Genomic DNA, 21,578 nt, shown 5'->3' on the forward strand with positions numbered 1-21,578 from the left:
TACTATTTGGTCAGTGAATTCCCCTGTCAGCTGCCTTAAGGGGGGTGGGGAGAAAGAAGAAGAAGGAAAAAAAAAAAAAAAAAAAAAAAGGCAAAACAAGGCAGGGGGAGTAGGGTAGCTTTACCTGTTCATGTTACTGTTTGTTACCAGCAGTACCAGTGCAATTTTTTCACCATTTTTCCACCCACTGAGCACTTAGGCAAAGGCAGCAGCTTGAATATCATGCCAAGGAACATTTGGTCAAAAGCAGGATTAAAGTAAGTGCCCTTAAGGCTGAATAAGATCTGCAGATACCCTTATCTCCCTTATCTATCCATGTACGAACAGACATTTTTGCAGTCTCACCTAGCGCTGAAAATTACTGTATTTCATGTTTGCTGTGTCAGTGTGATTCCTGTGCTCTTGTGAATATGTCTGTACCTGAGTTGGAGTTCTGGAGTAGCCCTGGAATGACATGTTGTTATTTTTGTCTTCCTCTGCCACCTGTCTTTCCCTGATTCCTGTCAGATTTTTGACTTGTTTACAAACTGCTTCTTACTTTCTTCACTAGGGACGGGTGAATGGTGCTAGTTGTTGAAAAGGCCCCCTTTGAGTTGTGACTGGCTCTGTCAGAAGAAACTGCCTTAACTAAAAGGGATGTCAGAGTAGAGCTAAAACGTGTTGTTGAGAAATATTGGTGGTAAATCAGCACTATATTGAGACTCGAAGCACACAAATTTAGATGCTGTCAGGTGCTGTACCACGTGTGGTTGGACACCGTAGTAAAGAGGCCTCTGTACTGCAAGTTGTCTGGTTTTATTTGTATTTTGTATTTATATACACTTAAATATTTGTGTATATACACACACCCCAACTGTTAAGTGTGTGTTCATGTTGCCTTGCTCTGTTCTTTTGTTCTGTGTTTGCTGTGAGTCACTGAGCCCCTGAATGTCAAGACAACCTGCTTCCTTGTGTTATCAAAGTCTCCTTAGGAATTCTGGCCATTAATGAAGCAGTAGACCGTGGGGATGTTACCCAGACCCTGAGTGCCTTGCGTTCACCGGATGTTGGGCTGTATGGAGTCACTCCAGAATGTGCCGAGACGTACCAGCGAGAGCTGTCAGAAGTCACGAGAAGAAAAACAGCAGCAGGTGAGCCTCAAGTAGCTAACTGTTATTGAAATAAATTCAAGATTATTGCGTGTGGAGTTGGAACCAGAGGTAAAAAAGCCTCTGGGGAGAAGGCTTGTGTTACAAGTGGCAATTGTGGATGGTTTGTGAACTAAGGCTTAAAAAAGGAAAGAAGTGAATAGTCCAGTGTTCTCCACTTGTAGACTGTTATGTTTAGCTAATTCTCGTATGAGGTCATTAGGGTCTTGGAAACATTCCTTCCATTGCTTGGAGGAAGGGGCATCTGTGTATGTGGATTTCCCAGTTGTAAAATTTGTGTGTGGGAAAGGTAAGACACTTCACTGTTTTTGAGACTTACTCTGAAGTTTCTGCTCTTAGGGGGCAATGGCAGCGAATGGGTGAAACACTGGGTGAGAGGAGGCTATCATTATTATCATAACCTGCGGACCAAAGAGGGAGGATGGGATGAACCAGAGGGATTTGTGCAAAATGACACACAGCTGTCACGGGAGGAGATACAGGTAAGGTAGATAACACGTGCTCTTTCTCTGAAAAGTTGAGGTTCCTACCATTCCCATCCTTAACGCGGCTCTAAGAGTGAACACTTCAACGCCATAGTCATGTTAACAAGCTTGGTAATTCATTTATTTCGCTGGGCATGATCAGACTGTGTATGTCAAAACTCCTCATCCTATTTCAGAAAAATTCGTCCTGTCAATAAAAAGGTACAGGACCATGGCATGGCTTTTTATTGAAAGGCAACTTGGAAGTTTCTCATAAGCACAATACAGAAAGCTGATGTAACACGCTGTTTCTTGTATCTCTGTTCTCTTTTTCTGGCTCTTCTTCTTACTGTAACATTAATTCAGAGCACCATATCTGGAGTCACTGCAGCATACAACCGAGAGCAGTTGTGGCTGGCCAATGAGAACCTGATTACGAAACTTCAGGCTTGCTGTCGAGGATATCTTGTTCGCCAGGAATTCAACTCAAGAATGAATTTTTTGAAGAAGCAAGTACCAGCAATCACTTGCATTCAGGTAATGACATCCTTTAATTATGTTTGGAACTTGTACTCTGCAATTGTTTTCTATACACAAGCTTATTGACAGGTTTTGTTCAATTCAAAGTTACAGCACACAATTGTCTTCATCTCATTTTGCAAATTATCTGAAGGCATTTGATTCTCCCAACGAATTTTGGTGTATTATTTACTTTTCCATGTCATATATAATCAATAAAGTCTTCTCAGGCAGAATTGGAGAGAGAAAAAACTTAAGTGAGGAAGCTTTACTAATCATTTTATTATCAGATTTGGTGTTTTGGGAATAGGGCAATGTGAAGCGTGTTGTATGTCTTTATGGCGATAATACCACGTGATGAATTACTACTGCCATTCCTCATGAATTGAAGAGAAACATCATGGTTTTCAGGATTCCTGAGTAAATTCAAATTTGTCCAGGGATTTGGAGGATTGAGGACCTGAAAAGAGATGGTGTGATAATTCAGTGTGAGGATGGGCTCGTTTGCAGGAGAACAATGAAAAAATATTTCTCTGGTGTTGTAACTGAAATGCGTGCAAATGAAATAGATGCTTTGCGTCTATTACCACTCTATTATTTGAGCAGTATATGTGTGTTTTGTTTCTGCCTAAGTAGCACACCCTACTTTTTTGAAGAAAAAAAAAAAAAAAAAAACAAACCCAAAAAAACCCAAACAAAACCCACAACAAAACCCCAAAAACCATTCCCAGCTCATTAAAATAACACTCTCTTTAAGTGTAGTCGAACCCCTTGCCTAATCCGTTCCAAGTAGCAGTGAGTCTGCTCTGAAGGCTTGTAATGTTCCATCACTGTTCTCGTCAGCAGCCGTGTCTAATGCACGATCCTTATGTAGAACAGTTTCTGTCAACTTGACTGTTTAACTGTGTCCTTGATTTCTAACTGTACTTCAGAAGGCCCAGGCTTTTCACGGGGTAATTTCAAGTCTCTCATGATTACAGTTGTTGAAACGGTTAATGCTTCACGCTCTATATCTCTTGATAAGATAAGAGTGTCTTCCTCACATTTTACTTAGCCAAAATGGAAGTTGGAAGCTGAGTAGCAGAAAGAAGCTCAGATTTGTAATTACTTCTCTCTAATTAGAAAAGTAAAGTCAATGCACCTATTCTGTTTTCAGTCCCAGTGGCGTGGCTACAAGCAGAGGAAGGCATATCAAATCCGTTTGGATTACCTGCGAGCACAAAAGGACCAAGTAGTGAAGGTAGTGAAAGCTTCCTGTTGACTTTTTTGGTAAACCTCTTGGATAGTGAACTTTATAGGAAAGGTTTTTATCTGAGTGTTTTGGTTACCCTTCTATAGATTCAATCAATGACCAGGATGTATCAAGCCAGAAGACGTTACAGAGATCGTCTGCAGTATTTCAGAAACCACGTAAGAGGCTATCTTGTTAAATGAATTCCGTATCTGACTTTTGCACTCTTTCCAGAATGAGGTCATGTGGGTTTTTTGTTTTTTTTTGTTTGTTTTTTTTTAAATTCTAGATAAATGATGTAATAAAAATTCAAGCCTTTATCCGAGCAAACAAAGCACGAGAAGACTACAAAACCCTCAGTAAGTATTGCCAAGAGGATAAAATGTGCCTTGAATCCCTATTTGCGAGGGATGTTGCTAGTGTGATCTATAACATCAAGTCAGTTTTGAAGAGAGATTGTGATGATGGTGGTAGGGCAGTGTGGAGAGTAGGTAGTTCTTGAGGCTGAAGGAAAACTTGATTCCACCTGTTGCTTTTGCTGCTGGAAAAATAGAGTTGTGTCTTTGTGGTTAACTTTGGCGGTGTGGACTAAGCTAGGCTGATGCTGACTTCGTTCTTTACTGTTTGCTTCTCTCGTGATTTACTCAAAACAAGAAATTCAAAATGTCAGAAACTGTTTAGACAAGGTGATGGCTAATTTTATTCTGACTGCTCGTTGATGTGCTTTTTAAACATAGATAAAGCATATATTTACTCTATTTCCTGTCCCCTGATGTTTTCTTGCCTATTTTTAGTTAATGCTGAAAACCCACCTATGGCTGTTGTTCGGAAATTTGTCCACTTGCTCGATCAGAGTGACCAAGATTTTCAGGAGGAGCTTGAGCTAATGAAACTGCGTGAGGAAGTTGTAACCTTGATCCGATCCAATCAGCAACTGGAAAATGACCTCAATCTCATGGACATCAAAATTGGGCTCCTTGTGAAAAACAAAATTACATTGCAGGTAGGAAATGTGCTGATGGGACTGATGGCAGACCAGCTACAGATTGAACTGAGCCCAGTGGCAGTTAGCATGGAGAGTTCCTGGCCTTGGCTGTCAGTTGCTCAGCCCAGTGAAAAACACTGCCTCAGACTTGAAGATTTTACTTCCAATACGTTCTTACTCCATTCCACTAATTTAGTATGTATCCCTAGAAAGAAAGTGTAGGAGGAGAAGAAACAAGACCTGAAACTAAAAAACACAAACACACACCAGCCTGTCTTGACCTAATGAATGCAACAGATTGTGTGTTTGAAGGCTTTGAGAGCTCTGTTTTGTTGCTCATTTGTGGTTAAACAAGTGGATGCCACAAGCTTGCAGTGAGGCGGGTGATTTTGGAGGCAGGAGACATGCTTCTGCCACTTGGTGTTTGTTGTTTAAAGGAGGCCCCCTCTGTCACTTGGCTGACGTGATTAATTTCACAAAAAACCGCTTTTGCTGATACAGCATTGCCTTTTCTTCAGGCTGAAGTTCTAGTTAGCTTTTCGTTTGGTCCAGGATGGCATGACACTAGGCTCCTCCCGGTGTAAAATCTCAGTTGGTGTAGTGAGGTTAATCTCGAAAGGAGGCTGCAGCTTTTGGGCTAGTGCCTACAGTGAAAGGTGCTGTTGCTGTTGGAGTATGTAGGGGAAGCCAGCTATCTGAGTATGAAGCAGGATTTTTAGGTTTTAAGCCCAATTTAAAAAAGAAAACATTTTCAGGCATCTTCAGGATGCTACCAGCTCTGACAGTAATTGCTGCCAAGAGTGACTAACCCTTCTGGGGTTTCAGATAAATTCAGGAAGTCAGAGAAAAAGCAGAACATGTACTTCCAGTCAGAGAAATTGCTGCCATAGCGAATAATGCTTCACTTCAGTAGCGCCAGGCATACATTGATGCTGCCTTTCCACATACAAGAGAAGCATCCTCTCTATTGCAATTTTCCAGTATGACCTGGTATAAAATAATTAATGGTATCTGTCCCTGTTGTTTCTTTCCAGGATGTTGTTTCTCATAGCAAAAAACTTACCAAGAAGAACAAGGAACAGCTTTCTGACATGATGATGCTGAACAAACAAAGGGGAGGCTTGAAAGCTTTGAGCAAAGAGAAGAGAGAAAAGCTGGAGGCCTATCAGCATCTGTTCTACTTACTTCAGGTAAGCAGCTTCTAACACTGCTCGGTAACCTCTTGCCGTAGAGGCTTATGTGCTTATGCACTGCAGTTTTGAGCCACCATAGTTCTTAGCGACACCGGCCTGTGTGGACATGCATGCTAAGTATTTTTTCTTCTTGTTGTAGACTAACCCAACCTACTTGGCCAAGCTCATTTTTCAGATGCCACAAAACAAATCCACAAAGTTCATGGATTCTGTCATCTTCACACTGTATAACTATGCATCCAATCAAAGGGAGGAATACCTGTTGTTGCGGCTTTTCCAAACAGCATTGCAGGAAGAGATCAAGTACGTGGTAGCATACGGCATGTTTTTCCTGTTGAATCAGTTCTGGCAATTTCTCAAATTGAGGCATTTTTCACGTTATGTCTCATGCTAATATGTAGATAATGCTAGACTTGTCTCTTTATTGTTGTCTTCCTGTTTCGTACCTGTTCTTAACCTGCTCTAAAGGAAGAGTTGAGTATGTCCATTGAGGATGAAGGCCTCTTACTTCAGATTTTACTGCTCAGCATGCCAGCTACTTTTAATCTGATGCAGTCATCCGAAAATTCAGTCTAATCTCAATTATCCAGTGTCTGATTCTAAACACCTCCAACAAACTGCAAACTCTGGCTTCACAAGCCAGGGAGAGAGCTACCACTAGGCTCTCTGGATTTCCAAAAGCTGATGAGGAGGCTGAAACCGAGAGGCTTTATTGTTTGGCATTTCTGTTTACTATCAGTGTTAGAACTCTGGCTATCCTCAGGCATGTTTTGTTGATCAGTTGGGCCTTAGGAGCTCAGTGTTACATGACTTCAGTTCTTTACAATGTAGAGCTGCACAACTTGCTGTGAAGAATATGCAATAAAATTTTTGAGAAACTATTCTTTAAGCATTCTTTGGAATGCTTTTTAAGCATGAAGATGGTATATGCCCTGAAACAAGTAGCTTCTGAAAGAAATTTTTTTCCCCTTAAATTCATGCTTGGAATAGTAGTCCAGGGAAATGTAGCTGCTATGTTCTCCACTGCTGTATTTCTCATAGAAGTATACTAGGAGTGGCTTTTGTTGTCAATTGCTTGTTTTCTTATTTTAAATACTGGAAGAACCTAGTGTTCTTTTTCTTCTTTGTATAAAACATGCTCTGTTTCCTTTGTATTTTTGAATTTGCTCTCAAATAGAACAGTACAGTTGGATTTCTGTTGTCGTTGAGATGACTACTAGCATGTCACATCGGAATTTCTAAACAGAGGTCCTAAGTTTCTTGCCTCATCTGTCTTGAGAAATGTTCCAGTATTGTTCTTATACAGTGTCGTAGTCTATTGCTGTATCGAGATTTTAGTACAAATCCATAACTTGTTTCATGAGGGTGATGCTCTTTAACAGTTTGATTTAAGCCAAGAAATGTACTTAAAGCTGACAGAGTTATGCATACCTCATATTTCATATAGATTCTTTCTTCTTCAGATCAAAAGTAGACCAAATACATGAAATTGTGACTGGGAATCCTACTGTTATTAAAATGGTGGTTAGTTTCAACCGTGGTGCCCGTGGTCAGAATGCCCTGAGGCAGATCCTGGCACCGGTTGTGAAGGAAATCATCGATGACAAATCACTCAATATCAAAACTGATCCGGTGGATATTTACAAGTCTTGGGTTAATCAGATGGAGTCTCAAACTGGTGAGGCCAGGTATGGGAACTGCTACTACTGTGTTTTTTCTAAACATTGCTCGGCTGCTTTGCACTGCTCTGTTAATCTTTACAGACCGTCCTTGGCTTCACTGCATGCATCTATCCGACTGATACCGGCTTTTCCGTTTCATCAAGATGGCTTTCATGCAGGAGTTCTAAAGATCATATTCTGGCGCTGAGGGTATTGAAAGGGAATCTCATTAGGAGATGGAAGAAGTGCTCTTTGGTGTTTGCCTATGTTGACTTGGTAATTAGCTATGATGTGCCCTCTAACCTAAAAGAAATCATGTTAAAAAAATAGTACTTGGGAATTGATTCTGTGTTAGTCTCTGTTCATGTCGTTTATAGCCTGTGCAAACTTAGGTACTATTGGCAAGCCAGCTGTCGTGGTTTAACCCCAGCCATCAGCTCGGACCACGCAGCTGCTCGCTTGCCCCCACCTCCCCCAGGAGGGTGGGGAGAAGAGGGAGAAAAGGAGGGGAAAGGGAAAGGAAACAAAACTTGTGGGTTGAGATAAAGACAGTTTAATAGAACAATAAGGGAAACGGAAAACAACAGTAACAACAACAATAATATAAGGACATAAGTCACTGACTGCCCAGTGAATTGACACCCTCCTGAGCGGTGATCCCGGATCCCCATGTACCAGCTAGCCCCCGTTTATCTACTGAGCGTGACTGGTATGGAATATTTCATTGGCCATTCCCTTGTTCTGCCTGTACTCCTCAGCTTCTATTGGAAGCAGAAAAGAGACCTTGAAAAGCATTAACATCGCCTAGCAACAACTCAAACAATATTCATTGTAGAAATTCCTTTCACAGCAATCACTAGAAAGAAAATTAACTCCTTCCTGACTGAAACCAGGACACCAACAAAACCTCTTTTGCTGGAGGAGAAGCATGACATTGCAGTTCTTCTATCCTAACATCTTTCTAATTAACATCAGCCACTGATGACAACTGGATTGTGCTAGATGGTTTTGTGTCATTCTGGTTTCTTTTTCTTCCAGCGCATGTGACATGCTAGAACTCGAGGTTTCTATTGTGGTGGGCTTTTTTTAACATACTTTAAAAAAAAAAAAAAAAAAAAAGGCACCATACCGAATAAGTTTCCACATTCAAAGCAATCTGCAGTCATATATTTTGCCATACACCCAGTTCAAAATTCTGGATGTGTTAAAAATGTAGGTGAAGATTTGTGTTCAGGTCCTTCTCTTTACGTAAGAATTAAGAGACGCTTTTATGAATTATCCGCTTCATCTGTCTGTCTTTCTGAAATACTCTGCAGTAATTTCAGATGATGGAGAAAATGTAACTAAAAGCATTTGACACTGCTTCCCACCAGTAGCATGTTATATTGTTTTTTATGGATACTGTTCTAGCTTCTGGCTTGTGTCCAAGCTTTTATCATCTTAATGTTCAAGCGTGTGGCTTGCTTGTTCACTAATTTCTTTGCAGCTCAAAGTACCACTACATGTCACTGATGGCACTTTTTAACCTAGTATGCATGTGTGCATGCTGTAAAAAAAAAAAAAAAAACAAAAACAAACAAACAAAAAAAAACAGTTTTGAGTTAGCTGGGCCTTTTCTCACAGTGGCCATTGCAAGAGAGAGTAGAGAAAGTAAAAGAAGTCTTCAGCTCTTCCAGTGCCTGAAAGGTTGACTGAAGGCAGTGCACAGCTCTTGGCAGCCAAGTCAATATAAGGTTGTTTCTATGTTGAGCTAGAAACTCTTGAAGTATGCTAGGCTGAGGAATACTCACCTTCATATGTTTGGCTTTTTCAAATAGCAAACTGCCGTACGATGTTACACCTGAACAAGCTCTAAATCATGAAGAGGTGAGGACGCGCCTGGATGCCTCAATCAGAAACATGAGGACAGTGACAGACAAGTTCCTGTCTGCCATTGTTAGCTCAGTGGACAAAATCCCGTGAGTCTGGTGTACCACAGTGTTATCCCTGAGAAGGTGGTGGTGGGTTAATGCTTGCAGCAGCCTTACTTGCCGTTTTCTTTCTCTTGAAGTTATGGAATGCGTTTCATTGCCAAGGTACTAAAAGACTCCCTGCATGAGAAGTTTCCTGATGCTGGCGAGGATGAGCTTCTGAAGGTGAGGATCTGAACGTCTTTGTGAATAATTGTCAGCCAAATTGGCTCTGACAAGTGCATCTCATTCTTCTCTGTTGTGTGTGGAGAGGAGTGAGTGTAAACCTATATAAAGCTTATACTTGTACAGATAGAAAATGTTTCACATGGGGCTTTTAATTGTGAGCTTCAAATACGTCGCCTGAGAAGTAGTACGTTGTTCAGAAGGAGGTACCCTGTCGCTTCTGCTATGCTTTTTAATATCTTGGGCATTTGGTCCTTTAGGTTTCTTGACTTGGGGTACTCTTGCTCCTAGAAAGTAAACCTTGTGTTTGCTGGTATGGTCACAGCCAGCTGCTCCTTTCCTAAAGAGACAATGTCAAGTTAAAAAGGCTGTATGCAAAATTCTGATATTCCTAATTCCCCCCTATCTGTAACACCCTGGGATGTTTTGACAGCAACAGGCAGAGTCACTTTCCATGATGTCCAGTCAGTTTTTTATTTTGCGTTTCAATACCGTTGGAGAACTAAAAGGATCCTAATAGTAGGCACTCTGAGTATAGCTTTGGGGTTTTCATTTAAATTTCTTTAGTTTTATGGCTTTTGGTAATTGTGAAGGCCTCTAGGTCTATGAATGCGTTGCTTGTTAATAAAACAAAGTTTGGATCTTAGAATGCTTGACAACGTCTCTTTAAACTTCTCTGCCTCTGCTTCATTACAAAATAATTGCCAATCTGAATGCTGTTTTCTTCTCTCTTCTAGTTCTGTGCTTTCCCATTCTGAGGCATCGATTCTTTCTATGCAGGTGAATTAATTTATTCCATCTGTAAATTTAGGTGGAAAACTGAGGTTTTCATTAATCCTCATGGAAACAATGTAACTGTCCACATGAAAGTCAAAACTGCAGTTGCATGCAATGGCTTCTCGTAGATTTTTTTTTTTTTTTTAGCAACAAAGCTCCCCATATACTGTTCTTCTACTCCCCCTCAATTTTGCAAGTTATTAATACAATTTCTTTCATAGACGCATTTTCTTATTACTTGTAGTAAACAGCTTTGACTGTTGTCATCCCATGATAAACTCTGTGAGAGCACAGCAGGGGCTTGCATGAAACAGTTGTCACAAAAATGACCTCACTGGAAGCGCTTCGTAATTTCTGGGGCTGCTCAGCAATGGCTAGATTTTTTCTCTCTGTTCCCAGCTGTTTGTTCAGACCCCAATCTCTTCCATGCGTTTAAGTCACATGGCAAGCAGGTGAAGCCAAGATTCAGTGACCGGGCCCTCTGCAAATTTCCGTGAACCACCAGAAAGTACTAGAGCATGCGGTGTGAGGACTATCGCTTTACATTGGCATGTTAGGTTAATTCCTTTTCATTGCTGGAATTATTTTTGGCAAAATATCAAATATGGGTTAGAAGTATATTTGTGAGCGTATGGATAATGCGACGTCTTTATTTTTGGTTCCTTGACATTTATTGCTGCTCACATTTGACTAAGTAAATTGGATTTGGAAGTGTCAAATGCCATTCATCTTCTGTACTTCTGATTTTCTTACCTCTAGATTAAATGGTTTCTCACTTACTCTTGCTAACTTGTAAATGGGGTCTGTGCCTGAAAATGTTGCTGGCTTATTGAAGAATTATTCTGAAAGAGAAGAGGGCTTTGGAGAAGGAATGGAAAGTAGTTTCCTCAGTTTATCTTCTTGGTGTGACATGCTTCCTCACCGTTTTTGCTTTGTTGGAGATGGCAGACGATTCTGCATGCTTCTCTAAGAATTATCACTTGTTCCATATTGAAACTGCGTTACCGGGTTCCTCTGTACCATGATCGTTCTGCTCTCTGTTAGACTAACTCAGTTGTGTTTAATTCTCCTTATAGATTGCCTCATGCTCATACGAGTAGTCCGTTGGTAACTTGTAATATCTCCTGTCCATACGTTTTTAAGCTAAAGTTTTAAATCTTTATGCATAGGAACATCTGCTGCTGTATTGTCCTGTGACTAGTAGTGCTCAGTCTTCCCTCTTTGTGTTGACCATCCTATTGCATCTTAATGGTGTTTTTTTTTTTTTTTTTTTTTTTTTTTTAAACACTGTAGATAGTATGTGCTTGTATACAGCAGCACAGCAGAACCTTTATCTTGGAAGAGGCCTCTGGCTTACAAGAAAACAACTTACCAAAGCACAGTCAGAGTAGTTTTCAATAAAATTCAATTGGGTCCTGTACCATTGTTTCTTGATGTGTTTCTTCTCTACTCAACTTTTCCCAGATTGTTGGCAACTTACTCTATTATCGCTACATGAATCCAGCCATTGTCGCACCAGATGCGTTTGACATCATTGATCTTTCAGCTGGAGGTCAGCTGACCACGGATCAGCGCAGAAACCTCGGCTCCATTGCGAAGATGTTGCAGCATGCTGCATCCAATAAGATGTTCATGGGAGACAACGCACACCTAAGCATCATTAATGAATACCTGTCACAGTCATACCAGAAATTCAGGTAGAAGACCGTAGCTAATTAAGATGGGAAGTTTGGCAGAGGGTAACGTTGCAAGTAAAAAGGGCTAATAATAAATTTTAAATATGATAAATTCTGTCTCTGTCTAATATGCAGTCTGTTGAAAGTAAGAGATTGCACTCCAGACTGCCACGAGCATCAGTGACAATGGCAGATAAAATGCGTACCTGGAATTTATGAACAGTACATTGTATGTTAATGAGTTTATCAAGTCAAGTATTCTGACTTGGGAGTTTCCAGAATAAAGGTTACTTCTGCATATGTTTATTGTGATACTTGGGACGTGGACAGCTAGAATGGATATACATTCCTCTGTCCCATGTAAACCCTGGCTCCACATGAAAACTCAGTGGTGCTCAGGAATAAAGCAGGTTGGCGTTCAGCTGTTCATATAGTTGAAGTAAGCTTTTGTTCAAGAATTGTCATCTTATACCTCTCATGTTTTGGAAGAAAGAAGACCAGAGATTGGTGGGAGCAAGGGGTGTTACTGCAGTGGAGGCAGGAGGATGTGTGAACGAAGTCACTGGAGCCATAGACTAGTCCTGTGACTGCTGAAAATGAGCCAACGTCAACATGGCCGATATCAATAATCAAATTTACTAGGTTACTTCTGATGTGTTAAAAATCAGAAGCTGACAAAACTGTAGTATGTTGTAATGTAGCATAGTTTAAAGAAGAGAGACTACGCTTGGGATTGTCATGGGGAGTTAATGCTCTTGATATATCACGTGGCTCTCGGGGTCATACTGATTCTTCTTTTCTCCTCCTTTTCTCTAAAGACGTTTTTTTCAGGCTGCCTCTGAGGTTCCTGAATTGCAGGATAAATTCAATATTGATGAATACTCTGATTTGGTCACTCTCACTAAACCTGTTATTTATATTTCTATTGGTGAAATCATCAATACACACACTGTAAGTATACATCGGTCACAGTTGCTCCTTATAAGCAGTGCTGACGGAGAGAATGCTGCTTCTGGCTGAAACGCAAAGTTACCAAATACAAGGCTGAAAGTTGTCTTTTGATTGTAGTGTGCAAGAGGTTGTCAGTTTATAGAATTTGCCTTGTGGCCTTTCTAAGTTTATTTGCAAGTATTTGAGTATGTGATACCGGCACATCTTTGAATGTTGATGTTGCTGCTTTGGCGTTCAGTGAAATAAGATCTTTTTCTAAAAGATACCAACTCAAAGTAATGTAATTTCTAGAATTACTCAAAGTAAGTAATGTCTAGAAAAGGTTGTACTATTAACAACATAAATGTTCTTTCTGTTCATCTAGTTGCTCTTAGACCACCAAGATGCAATTGCTCCTGAGCACAACGATCCAATTCACGAGCTGCTGGACGATCTTGGAGAGGTTCCTACAATTGAGTCCTTAATAGGTAGTGTAGTTTATTGTACTTCAGAAATACGTGATATTACCTTAAATTATATGAAGTGCAGTAAAGAAACTATCTAAGGAATCATCACAGGTTGTTTGGGAGGATGCACTCTAAAAAGCAGCAGCAAATTTTTTCCACTGTATTATCTCTGACTGCAGAATTTGTTACCCTGGGAAAAAAAGGGGTTATTCCTCTTCTTCTCCCCAGCCCCTCACCTCACCCCACTTCAGAAGTTTCTAGAAGGCAAATGGATATTTTGACATGTTTTCTTTGTTCCATTACGCTGGAGCCAGTTTTCTCTGTGAGTGTGTGTGTGTGTGTCGCTCTGTCCCAGTTGTTTGCAGAGATCTGTCCTCCCTTCTGGCCATCTGTATGCGTTCCTTTCAGAGTGCGGTAATAAGTGTATTAAATGACGCGTGTATTAAGCGGACACAGTTTTTTGGCTCGTTTGCCAACAAGGGCTTCACTCTTAGCTTGGAAGATTTATTCTAATGAGGGCACGAACATAGAGGAGGCACAGTCATATTTTTATTTATGTAGTATTTTTGGCAGGTCAGCTACTCTTCTCAGTAGAACGTGAGATGCTGGGATACAGTCTGGAATACACATACATCTTTGAGGCATACAAACTAGTGATTTTGTGGTGCCTTTCTGGACAGCGCATTCTCTCAGTTTTGTGAAGAAAAAGTCTGTAACATGTTCAAGGTGATGTTTGTAAAAGCTGTTTTTGGCTTTTGAAGTGTCCTTTTGACAGTATAGGGAACTGTAGTTTTCCTGTGGTCTGTTATGTAGGGAAAACTTACAAAGCTCTGGCAGTGAAGAACGTAAAGAATACTGTTTAATCTATCTACTCTTTCTGCTTGGCAGGGGAAGGGTCGGGCAATGTTAATGACCCCAACAGGGAAATGCTAGCAAAGACAGAGGTTTCTCTCACACTCACTAACAAATTTGATGTTCCTGGTGATGAGAATGCAGAGATGGATGCGAGGACGATTCTGTTGAAGTAAGTGAGGGGGTAACTACCTGTTAGGTTTCTCAAGAGAATGAGGAACCTGAATTTTCACAGTTAATCTGCATGTGAAAATAAGAGCATTGAAGTGTAATTTAAGCAAACGTGGGACTGTTACTCCAAATACGCTGAGCTTGTAGCCATGTCCTTGCAATGCTGTGGCTGTTAAATTTGTTCCTGTTAGTTCTTTGTCACTGTTGAATTTGCCATTCTTTAAAAGTCTGTCTTGGATGGTTGTGGAGGGGAAAACTACCAGAAAAGAAAAGTTTCTTGATGTGAGCGAGTGTAACGGCAGCAGTTGGAATTGCCTACATGTGTAAAATTTGTAAAGATTACCTTAAACAATTGAGTTTTAACTCTGAAGTTTATTAACGTAAAACTTAGATGAATCAATATTTACGTTGCCTATATAATGCCCCATGCAAATGTTTTCAATAGCATACGTGTGACTTGGAAATTTTAAGGGTAACTAAATGTCCAGTGTATGTGAATAACATTCCATTGCTACATGTGCTAGTTCCTGCAGAATTAGCTTCTTTATGCGGCTGTTGAGCAGACAACGTCTGTATCCTGTTAGCGAAGCGGGAGACGATGGTAACAATACTCTCCCTGTCGCTTTCCCCTGTCTGTGGGAGATATCTTCATAGGATATTTGCCACTCTCCTATTTTGGTTTATGCTGCGGTCCGCTTCTCTCTGCGCTTGCTGTCCCCCACACCTGACTCTTAATAGATGAAGACTAATAGCCTCTGGGAGATAGAGGTATTATTAGCCTAACGGAAGGAGAGCAGTAGACTGTCAGGGATTTCGTTATTGCAAGGCTCTTTGTGCCAGGGAATTTAGTACTAATATTGATCTGTGGCCAATTTTAAGCAAATCCCTGTTGCTGAGATGTATAGAACAGCTACCTGACATTCGGATGCGTGTTTACCTGTTCTGATGCGTTTCTGCTCAGACGCTAGATATTTTAACTGAGAATTCTTCAGGTTAGCTTACACTTGGCCTAGACAGACCAGTGGTCTCCCAGAAGAAAATTTTGCCTCCAAAAATAACTTTAAAGTAACTGGCCTTCTCAAAAGATACATCAGTATTTCCCTACCCACCAGAAGAAGGTGACATTGATTTCAAAAGTGAAGATTTACCAGACGTGCTGGCGGTCATGTGATGAGGGTGATGGGTGATGAGGAAGGTGTGCACGTGATGTGCTTTGTTTGATGCCAGAAATAATTCCAGTCTGATGTGAAGCACTGAAGGCGCTATTTGGTTTCATGGTGTAGCTCAAGGACAGAATTGCCTCAAAACAGGCACTGACTGTGATTAAATTGCAGGTGAGATCAAGGAACAACACTGTCTGTCACCAGATTGGAGTCAGGGATCTGCTTTGGCTCAGTTACCTTACACATAAGAAAATGGTCCCGTGGAGATTTTTCATACCCGTTACAAAGCACTGAAGTGCGCTTCTGAATAGATAATACTATAGACTTTTTCTGGCTGCAGAAATTCACTGTTGCTGCTACCTGCTTTACCTTTCAGCTTGGAATTGCAGCTTGTGTGGTCCACATGGCAGTACTGGGGCTGCCCTGGGATGTATGGGTAACATACACTCCCATGCTCCCATTCCCTGGGGAGCAAATCCTATGTACTACATAGATGAACCTTTCAGGGAACCAGTTGCTGATAACGATGTCAAAAAAGCAAAGTGCTTCTCAGGGTTCTGGTCTGCTCTAGTGTATGACTACCTAAGCACGCATCCAGTGATAATCTGACTTCAGGTAAATCAGTAATCTTGGTATTATTGCATAATAGAGTAGTATTAAAGGTCTTTCAGCTTAGAGTTTTTTTTCTCCTGTTCCCGTTGATTTCTTTGCAGCACAAAACGTTTAATTGTTGACGTGATCCGCTTTCAACCAGGGGAGACGCTGACTGAGATCTTGGAAACGCCAGCTACCTCAGAGCAAGTATGAAGTTGTTTACCTGTGTTGTTTTTAGACTAGGAAATTGTCACCTGTCTAGATGGATGTGGGTATACTTGGGAATCCGCATTTATGTATTGCACTGAAGCTGTCTCCATTGATGTTGGGGCAGTGTGTAACAATAATAAGGAGGGAAATATAATGGAAGTAAATCGCGTGTGTGAATCTTACTCCTCTGGTAGTTGCTAGAAACTATTCATCTAGGAGACAGTTTTAAACAGCAGGTAGGCTTCTGCTGGTTCACATATGTGGAACGTGTTCACCAAACATGGATTCATTGGAGTCAGTATGGGAATGACCAGGCAACACTCTTTATTCTATGTTATGCCGAAGGTCAGACAGTCTGCTTCTGGTTGTCACCTTAAAATTGATGCTTATGAACTTGTAATTTTTTGTTTTCTTTTTCTAGGAAGCGGAGCATCAAAGAGCTATGCAGAAACGGGCCATTCGTGATGCGAAAACTCCAGATAAGATGAAAAAATCTGTGTCTGTAAAGGAAGATGGCAACTTAAATCTTCAAGAAAAAAAAGACAAAATCAAGACAGGCCTGAAGAAGTTGGCAGAACTGGGTACAGTGAATGCAAAAAATAAATACCAGGAACTAATCAATGACATTGCAAAGGTATGCCAATTGATGGCTTCCTAGTAATCATAGTGGAGTTTTCCCAGAGTTTGCAGCATTGTGAAACTGGCATGAGTTTTCAGGAGGAGTAAGTTTTGTAGTAGCTAATTTACAGACATGAAGCCTACCTTTTGCTGCAATGTTTCCACTTCTCGGCATTTGAGAAGTCCTTTATTTTTATAGGATGCCTGTGTTGCCAGAATCTTGAGCACTTTCAGGAAAACTGTTGTAGCTTGGAGGGGAGACCTGATGTGTGATCTTTTTTTTTTTTTTTTTTTTTTTCTGCTCCTTTTCACTAATTTAAGTAGTGCCTCTACAAACTTACGTGCACAAGGACATTTTGCACGTAACTTAAAGGCATCCTAACCATTATTTTTATTTAAATGTACCCATTCAAGAATACCCAAATGATAAAGGAGGGAGCTAAGAAAAACTTGCAAAAGTGATCTAACACTGTTGTACATTGCTATGGTGATAGTGTATTTTCTATCGCATCTTTACAAAAAAAACTATTCGGGAAATGTTATGCCTGTAAAGTGAATAATTAATTGCCTTTAGGGATCCGATTGGAAATAATCATACTATCACCAATATGTATCAAAAATGAAAACAGAAGTTGACTTGAACACATCCTGTTTTTTTTGTTCAGGTATTAAGGTATCGTATGCTTAAAAATGGCAGACTAGCAAAGAAAGATGAGGAAGTCTGTGCACTGCTATGGTTATAGAGCTTGATTTGTAAGATACCTTTCCTACCTAGCGGTGGCAAAAATTGTTGTCTGCCACACATACGATCAGTGCTCACACTAGTCATTGCAACTAGGCCAGCAATGAAGTTTGAAATCAACTGCTGTGTTGAGTTGGTTAGTTCCAAAAATAGTCCACACAGAGAAGTGGTGATGCTTAAACGGGGGCAGGTGCAACTGAGTGCTCCAGCTTGTAGCACAAAGCAAGACTAAGCAAAAACCAATGGTGCGATTCAAGTACTCTGCTCTGGGCTTAAGCAACTGGAGAGCTCAAATGCCTGTTAAGCGTCTGCCTGTCTTTCTCTGTGGTGTAGGATATCCGAAATCAGCGTAGATACCGTCAGAGAAGAAAGGCGGAGCTGGTGAAACTGCAGCAGACATACAGTGCCTTGAACTCCAAAGCCACTTTTTATGAGGAACAAGTGGATTATTACAAAAGCTACATCAAAACCTGCTTGGATAACCTGGCCAGCAAGGGCAAGTAAGTATCTCGGGACTGTGCCCTGGCCCTGGAAGTGTTTCTTACAGAAAGCACATGTAGGTTGTTGCTAAGAAGAATCGTAATGCCATCTGCTCAAGGCTCCTTTGCTAAGCTCTTTACCACAGCGATAGTTCTAGGAAAAAGGTGTCAGCAGTGGTGCGAAAATGCGGGGAGAGAGCAGTGCCCCGAATGGTTTGAAAAAGACATACTTGAAAGAATTTTGGTCCCTCTGGGAGAGGGCAGTATAGAGAGTGGGAATAAAGCAGGTTGCCCAGGTAGTGCACGTTCTGCTCAGTCAATCTGCCTTGTCATCCTTTCTAGGAGCAGAGAATGAAAATAACATAGTTATCTTCAAGGAAAGCATTGATCGCATATTGTCCTCTTTTGATCCTGAATGGAGTCAGTTGTCGTAGTGCAAGACCATTCAGATTTTCCTGAAAAAAAAAAATAAATAAATGTCTTCCTCCCCAGTGAGACGTGGGAAGACCAACTACTAGCGAAAACTGAGGCAAGAAAGTTGTTGAGTAATCTCAGACTCTTCTCCGTGTCACTTGTCACCAGATCCTCTTTTGCCTAATGACAAATGGTACTGCTTATTATGAAGTACCATGTGGTTATATTTGGGGGGGGGTGGGGTTTGTTGATTGGTTTTTGTTTTGGGTTTTTTTTTTCCTTCTCCTGTAGCATAAGAGTTATAGTAGAAAATCAAAGATTGATCTGAGCTACAAGCGCCTGTGTAGATAAACTCACTAGTAGAAATACCTCATCTACCAGCTGCATTAGTTATAGTTTATTAGCTATACTGGTTCTATCCCCTCATCCAAATAGGAATAAATATTTGCTGTCTGAAATCTCTTTACTCGTTTGACTGATCATCTTGTTTGTTTGGTTTTTTTTTTTTTTTGCAGAGTCTCTAAGAAACCTCGGGAGATGAAAGGCAAAAACAGTAAAAAAATTTCTCTAAAATATACAGCAGCTCGACTTCATGAGAAGGGAGTGCTTTTAGAGATCGAGGACCTGCAAGGTAACCAGTAAGTATCCTTTTAAAACTCTTCAGAGCTAAATAACCTTCTTGGAGCAAGAGGAAAACAGGTATGTTAAATTCTTGTCTCTTTCTTCAAACTAGTCTAGGCGCTGGCAATTGAGGAACAGAAGCTCGGAGATTTGTTTGAGATCGTGACAGATTGTCTTGCGTTTTTGTTCTTGGAATTTAGCATTGTTGGTAGAGTTAGCTACTACAGCTGAAGAAATTACTTTGGTGATATAGGCTGGTATGCCTAGGGACAGGAAACATTGCAAGTTCTCTTTTTTTTTTTTCCTGGTAGAAGTGAAAGCACGTCTTTGATTGAGAAGTGTAACAGGATTTAAACATGTCGTCATCCTCTTCCCATCCGCCCCTTCCCTGTCACCCCCAGAGTCATGGAGGGGTACCTCCTCAGAATTGCTACTATGGTTAATAGCTCTCATTGTTAGAAAATGAACTTAATGCTAGCTTGAGTTTGTCCAGCTGCAGTTTGCTAGCCTTGAGAACTTGGTGTATGTTCTGTGGAATACAGAGAAGCTGCCTGTTACTAGAATTTTTTTCAACCCCGAATCATATGTTGTGCTTTGCGCTAAATGAGGCATGGATGTGCAGCACTAAAGTAAACTGTTTAGACTGCAGGGGCTAAATTGACATGTTTCCTACCATGCTTGTGTGAAGATGCGATCTACTGGACATAGAATCTGCTAGGCTTCCATTCTTTGTTATGTTGAGTCTGGTCAGCTTTTAGGATCTCATTCCAAACGGGGATGCAGAATAAAGAGTTAAGAATAGAATTCTTAGAAATTTATCTTCAGATTTTATCTTGTACATTCTCTTCCTGTTTCAGTAGGAATTACATGTTTGATAATGAACTGTGGTTTTTCATAGGTTTAAAAACGTGATATTTGAAATCAGTCCAACAGAAGAAGTAGGAGATTTCGAGGTAAAAGCAAAATTCATGGGGGTACAGATGGAAACCTTTATGTTACATTATCAGGTAAGAACTGTCCTATTTAATAGTGGCATGTAAGTGCTGCTTGCCAGACTCTTCATCAACATAATAACGACATGTTTTCTGCCTGAACAGTCTGAAAAATGCTCTCAAAAACAACCCATTTGTTGCAGACGAAACAGATGCAATGCAAACGGGAGATTCAGACTACTTTTGTTTCTTTACTGATGAAAGCCTGATAGCCGGTCTGTGTTCTTAGTTACACTTACATGTACACACACAAAACAAATGCATGCATATTCAACCGCTTCCTGCTTACAGCGGAGAGATGGGGACTCTGTGGCAGCAGTCAGCTGGGCTTGGATGTGGTGGCTTCAGTCGGTTGTGACGTATTCTTTCTGCCACTATACGCTTACTGGTTTCTTCAGATGTACAGTTCTTAAGAGTCCTCAGCCTTTACTTAGGCCAGGCTACCAGAACAGGCGTACTGACTGACCTTTTCCCAAACAGTTCCCTGTTCTTCTTCCCACGCCAGTACTGTTGTGTCTGGTGTCTCCGTCCCCTTCTTCCACTTCTGCCCCTGCCCACCACCCACCCAACTTGGGCATCATTAGATTTGTTAATATTGGATGCCTCAGGGGTCTCAAAACAGGTTGTGCGCAGGAGCACCTTGCATTCAGTAAGTCCATGCCACCTGACTAGGAGGGGGACGCTGTCTCATGCAGCCCATTCCTGTGCTCTGAGAACTCCCTTGGTTCATTCCAGCCCTAATCCATCAGAGCTGGTCACAAACTTCCTGGTTCGTGGGGCTCCCCAAGGTCGCTCAGGCACGTGTGTTACCATACCACTATGCCTTTGTAGCACTGCTTTGCAGAAAAAGCAGATGTTCTGGGAGGACAGCAACGAGGGAACTGCTGTCGGTCATCCAAGTATAGCATTAACGGTGGCATCAGTTAAAAAGACTTGCATTGCTACAGCCAACACTTTTACAGAAAGCATGAGAAATAGCTTTATGGTTGTTTACTCCAGCATCGCCTGGGCTGGACAGCTGCAGGAGCCAGGTTTGGATTTTGGAACGCACACAACGTTTCCCTGCAGTAGCACTACCTGAGTGCCTTCTCCAGTGTGTATTGTTCAACAGCGGGCTTGCTGAAAGAAACTCATTGCTGAGATAAATGAGTGCAGGGAGCCCTGTTGCTCTGTGGGGTGCATCGCTGACAAGAGCAAAGCATAACTAGAAATAGTGCCTATATAAATGCCTGAGAGACTGAATCAGCATCACATACATAGTCCTAACAGAGATGCTATTTCTTTCTCTGCCCTAGATTGCAGTGATGTAAACCCCCCTAGTTGAGACCTGTGGCAACTAAAATTTTTAGAAAGTGACGCTGTGAAGTGTTGTAATGTTTCATGGGTACATAATATAATTAGGCATATAGGAAACCCTTTTGAAACGTTATAACTTCATGGTTACTGTGCAGATGGAAAGCCTGGAGATGGCTAGATCTGAAACTTGGATTTCTTAGAATGGTCTTCTATTTCTTCCCTCTTTTGTAATTTTTTTTT

The 21,578-nt window shown here is 41.0% G+C and overlaps 1 protein-coding gene across 1 annotated transcript in view; it reads left to right on the plus strand.

Annotated features, from left to right (window-relative positions):
- The window catches only part of IQGAP1 (IQ motif containing GTPase activating protein 1), a 68,138-nt gene that overhangs the window by 44,975 nt on the left and 1,585 nt on the right, over positions 1-21,578 (plus strand). Inside the window, exons 17-37 of the mRNA XM_063345388.1 lie at positions 963-1,130; positions 1,488-1,630; positions 1,979-2,149; positions 3,288-3,371; positions 3,470-3,541; positions 3,652-3,721; positions 4,157-4,365; positions 5,382-5,537; positions 5,680-5,843; positions 7,004-7,228; positions 9,019-9,159; positions 9,252-9,336; positions 11,578-11,810; positions 12,608-12,740; positions 13,105-13,207; positions 14,075-14,210; positions 16,086-16,173; positions 16,598-16,810; positions 17,870-18,036; positions 18,945-19,067; positions 19,949-20,057. Coding sequence (XP_063201458.1) covers positions 963-1,130; positions 1,488-1,630; positions 1,979-2,149; positions 3,288-3,371; positions 3,470-3,541; positions 3,652-3,721; positions 4,157-4,365; positions 5,382-5,537; positions 5,680-5,843; positions 7,004-7,228; positions 9,019-9,159; positions 9,252-9,336; positions 11,578-11,810; positions 12,608-12,740; positions 13,105-13,207; positions 14,075-14,210; positions 16,086-16,173; positions 16,598-16,810; positions 17,870-18,036; positions 18,945-19,067; positions 19,949-20,057 — 2,993 coding nt within the window. The remainder of the gene's footprint in view (positions 1-962; positions 1,131-1,487; positions 1,631-1,978; positions 2,150-3,287; positions 3,372-3,469; positions 3,542-3,651; positions 3,722-4,156; positions 4,366-5,381; positions 5,538-5,679; positions 5,844-7,003; positions 7,229-9,018; positions 9,160-9,251; positions 9,337-11,577; positions 11,811-12,607; positions 12,741-13,104; positions 13,208-14,074; positions 14,211-16,085; positions 16,174-16,597; positions 16,811-17,869; positions 18,037-18,944; positions 19,068-19,948; positions 20,058-21,578) is intronic.

This window comes from Chroicocephalus ridibundus, chromosome 9 (genome assembly GCF_963924245.1).
Source record: "Chroicocephalus ridibundus chromosome 9, bChrRid1.1, whole genome shotgun sequence".
NCBI lineage: Eukaryota > Metazoa > Chordata > Aves > Charadriiformes > Laridae > Chroicocephalus > Chroicocephalus ridibundus.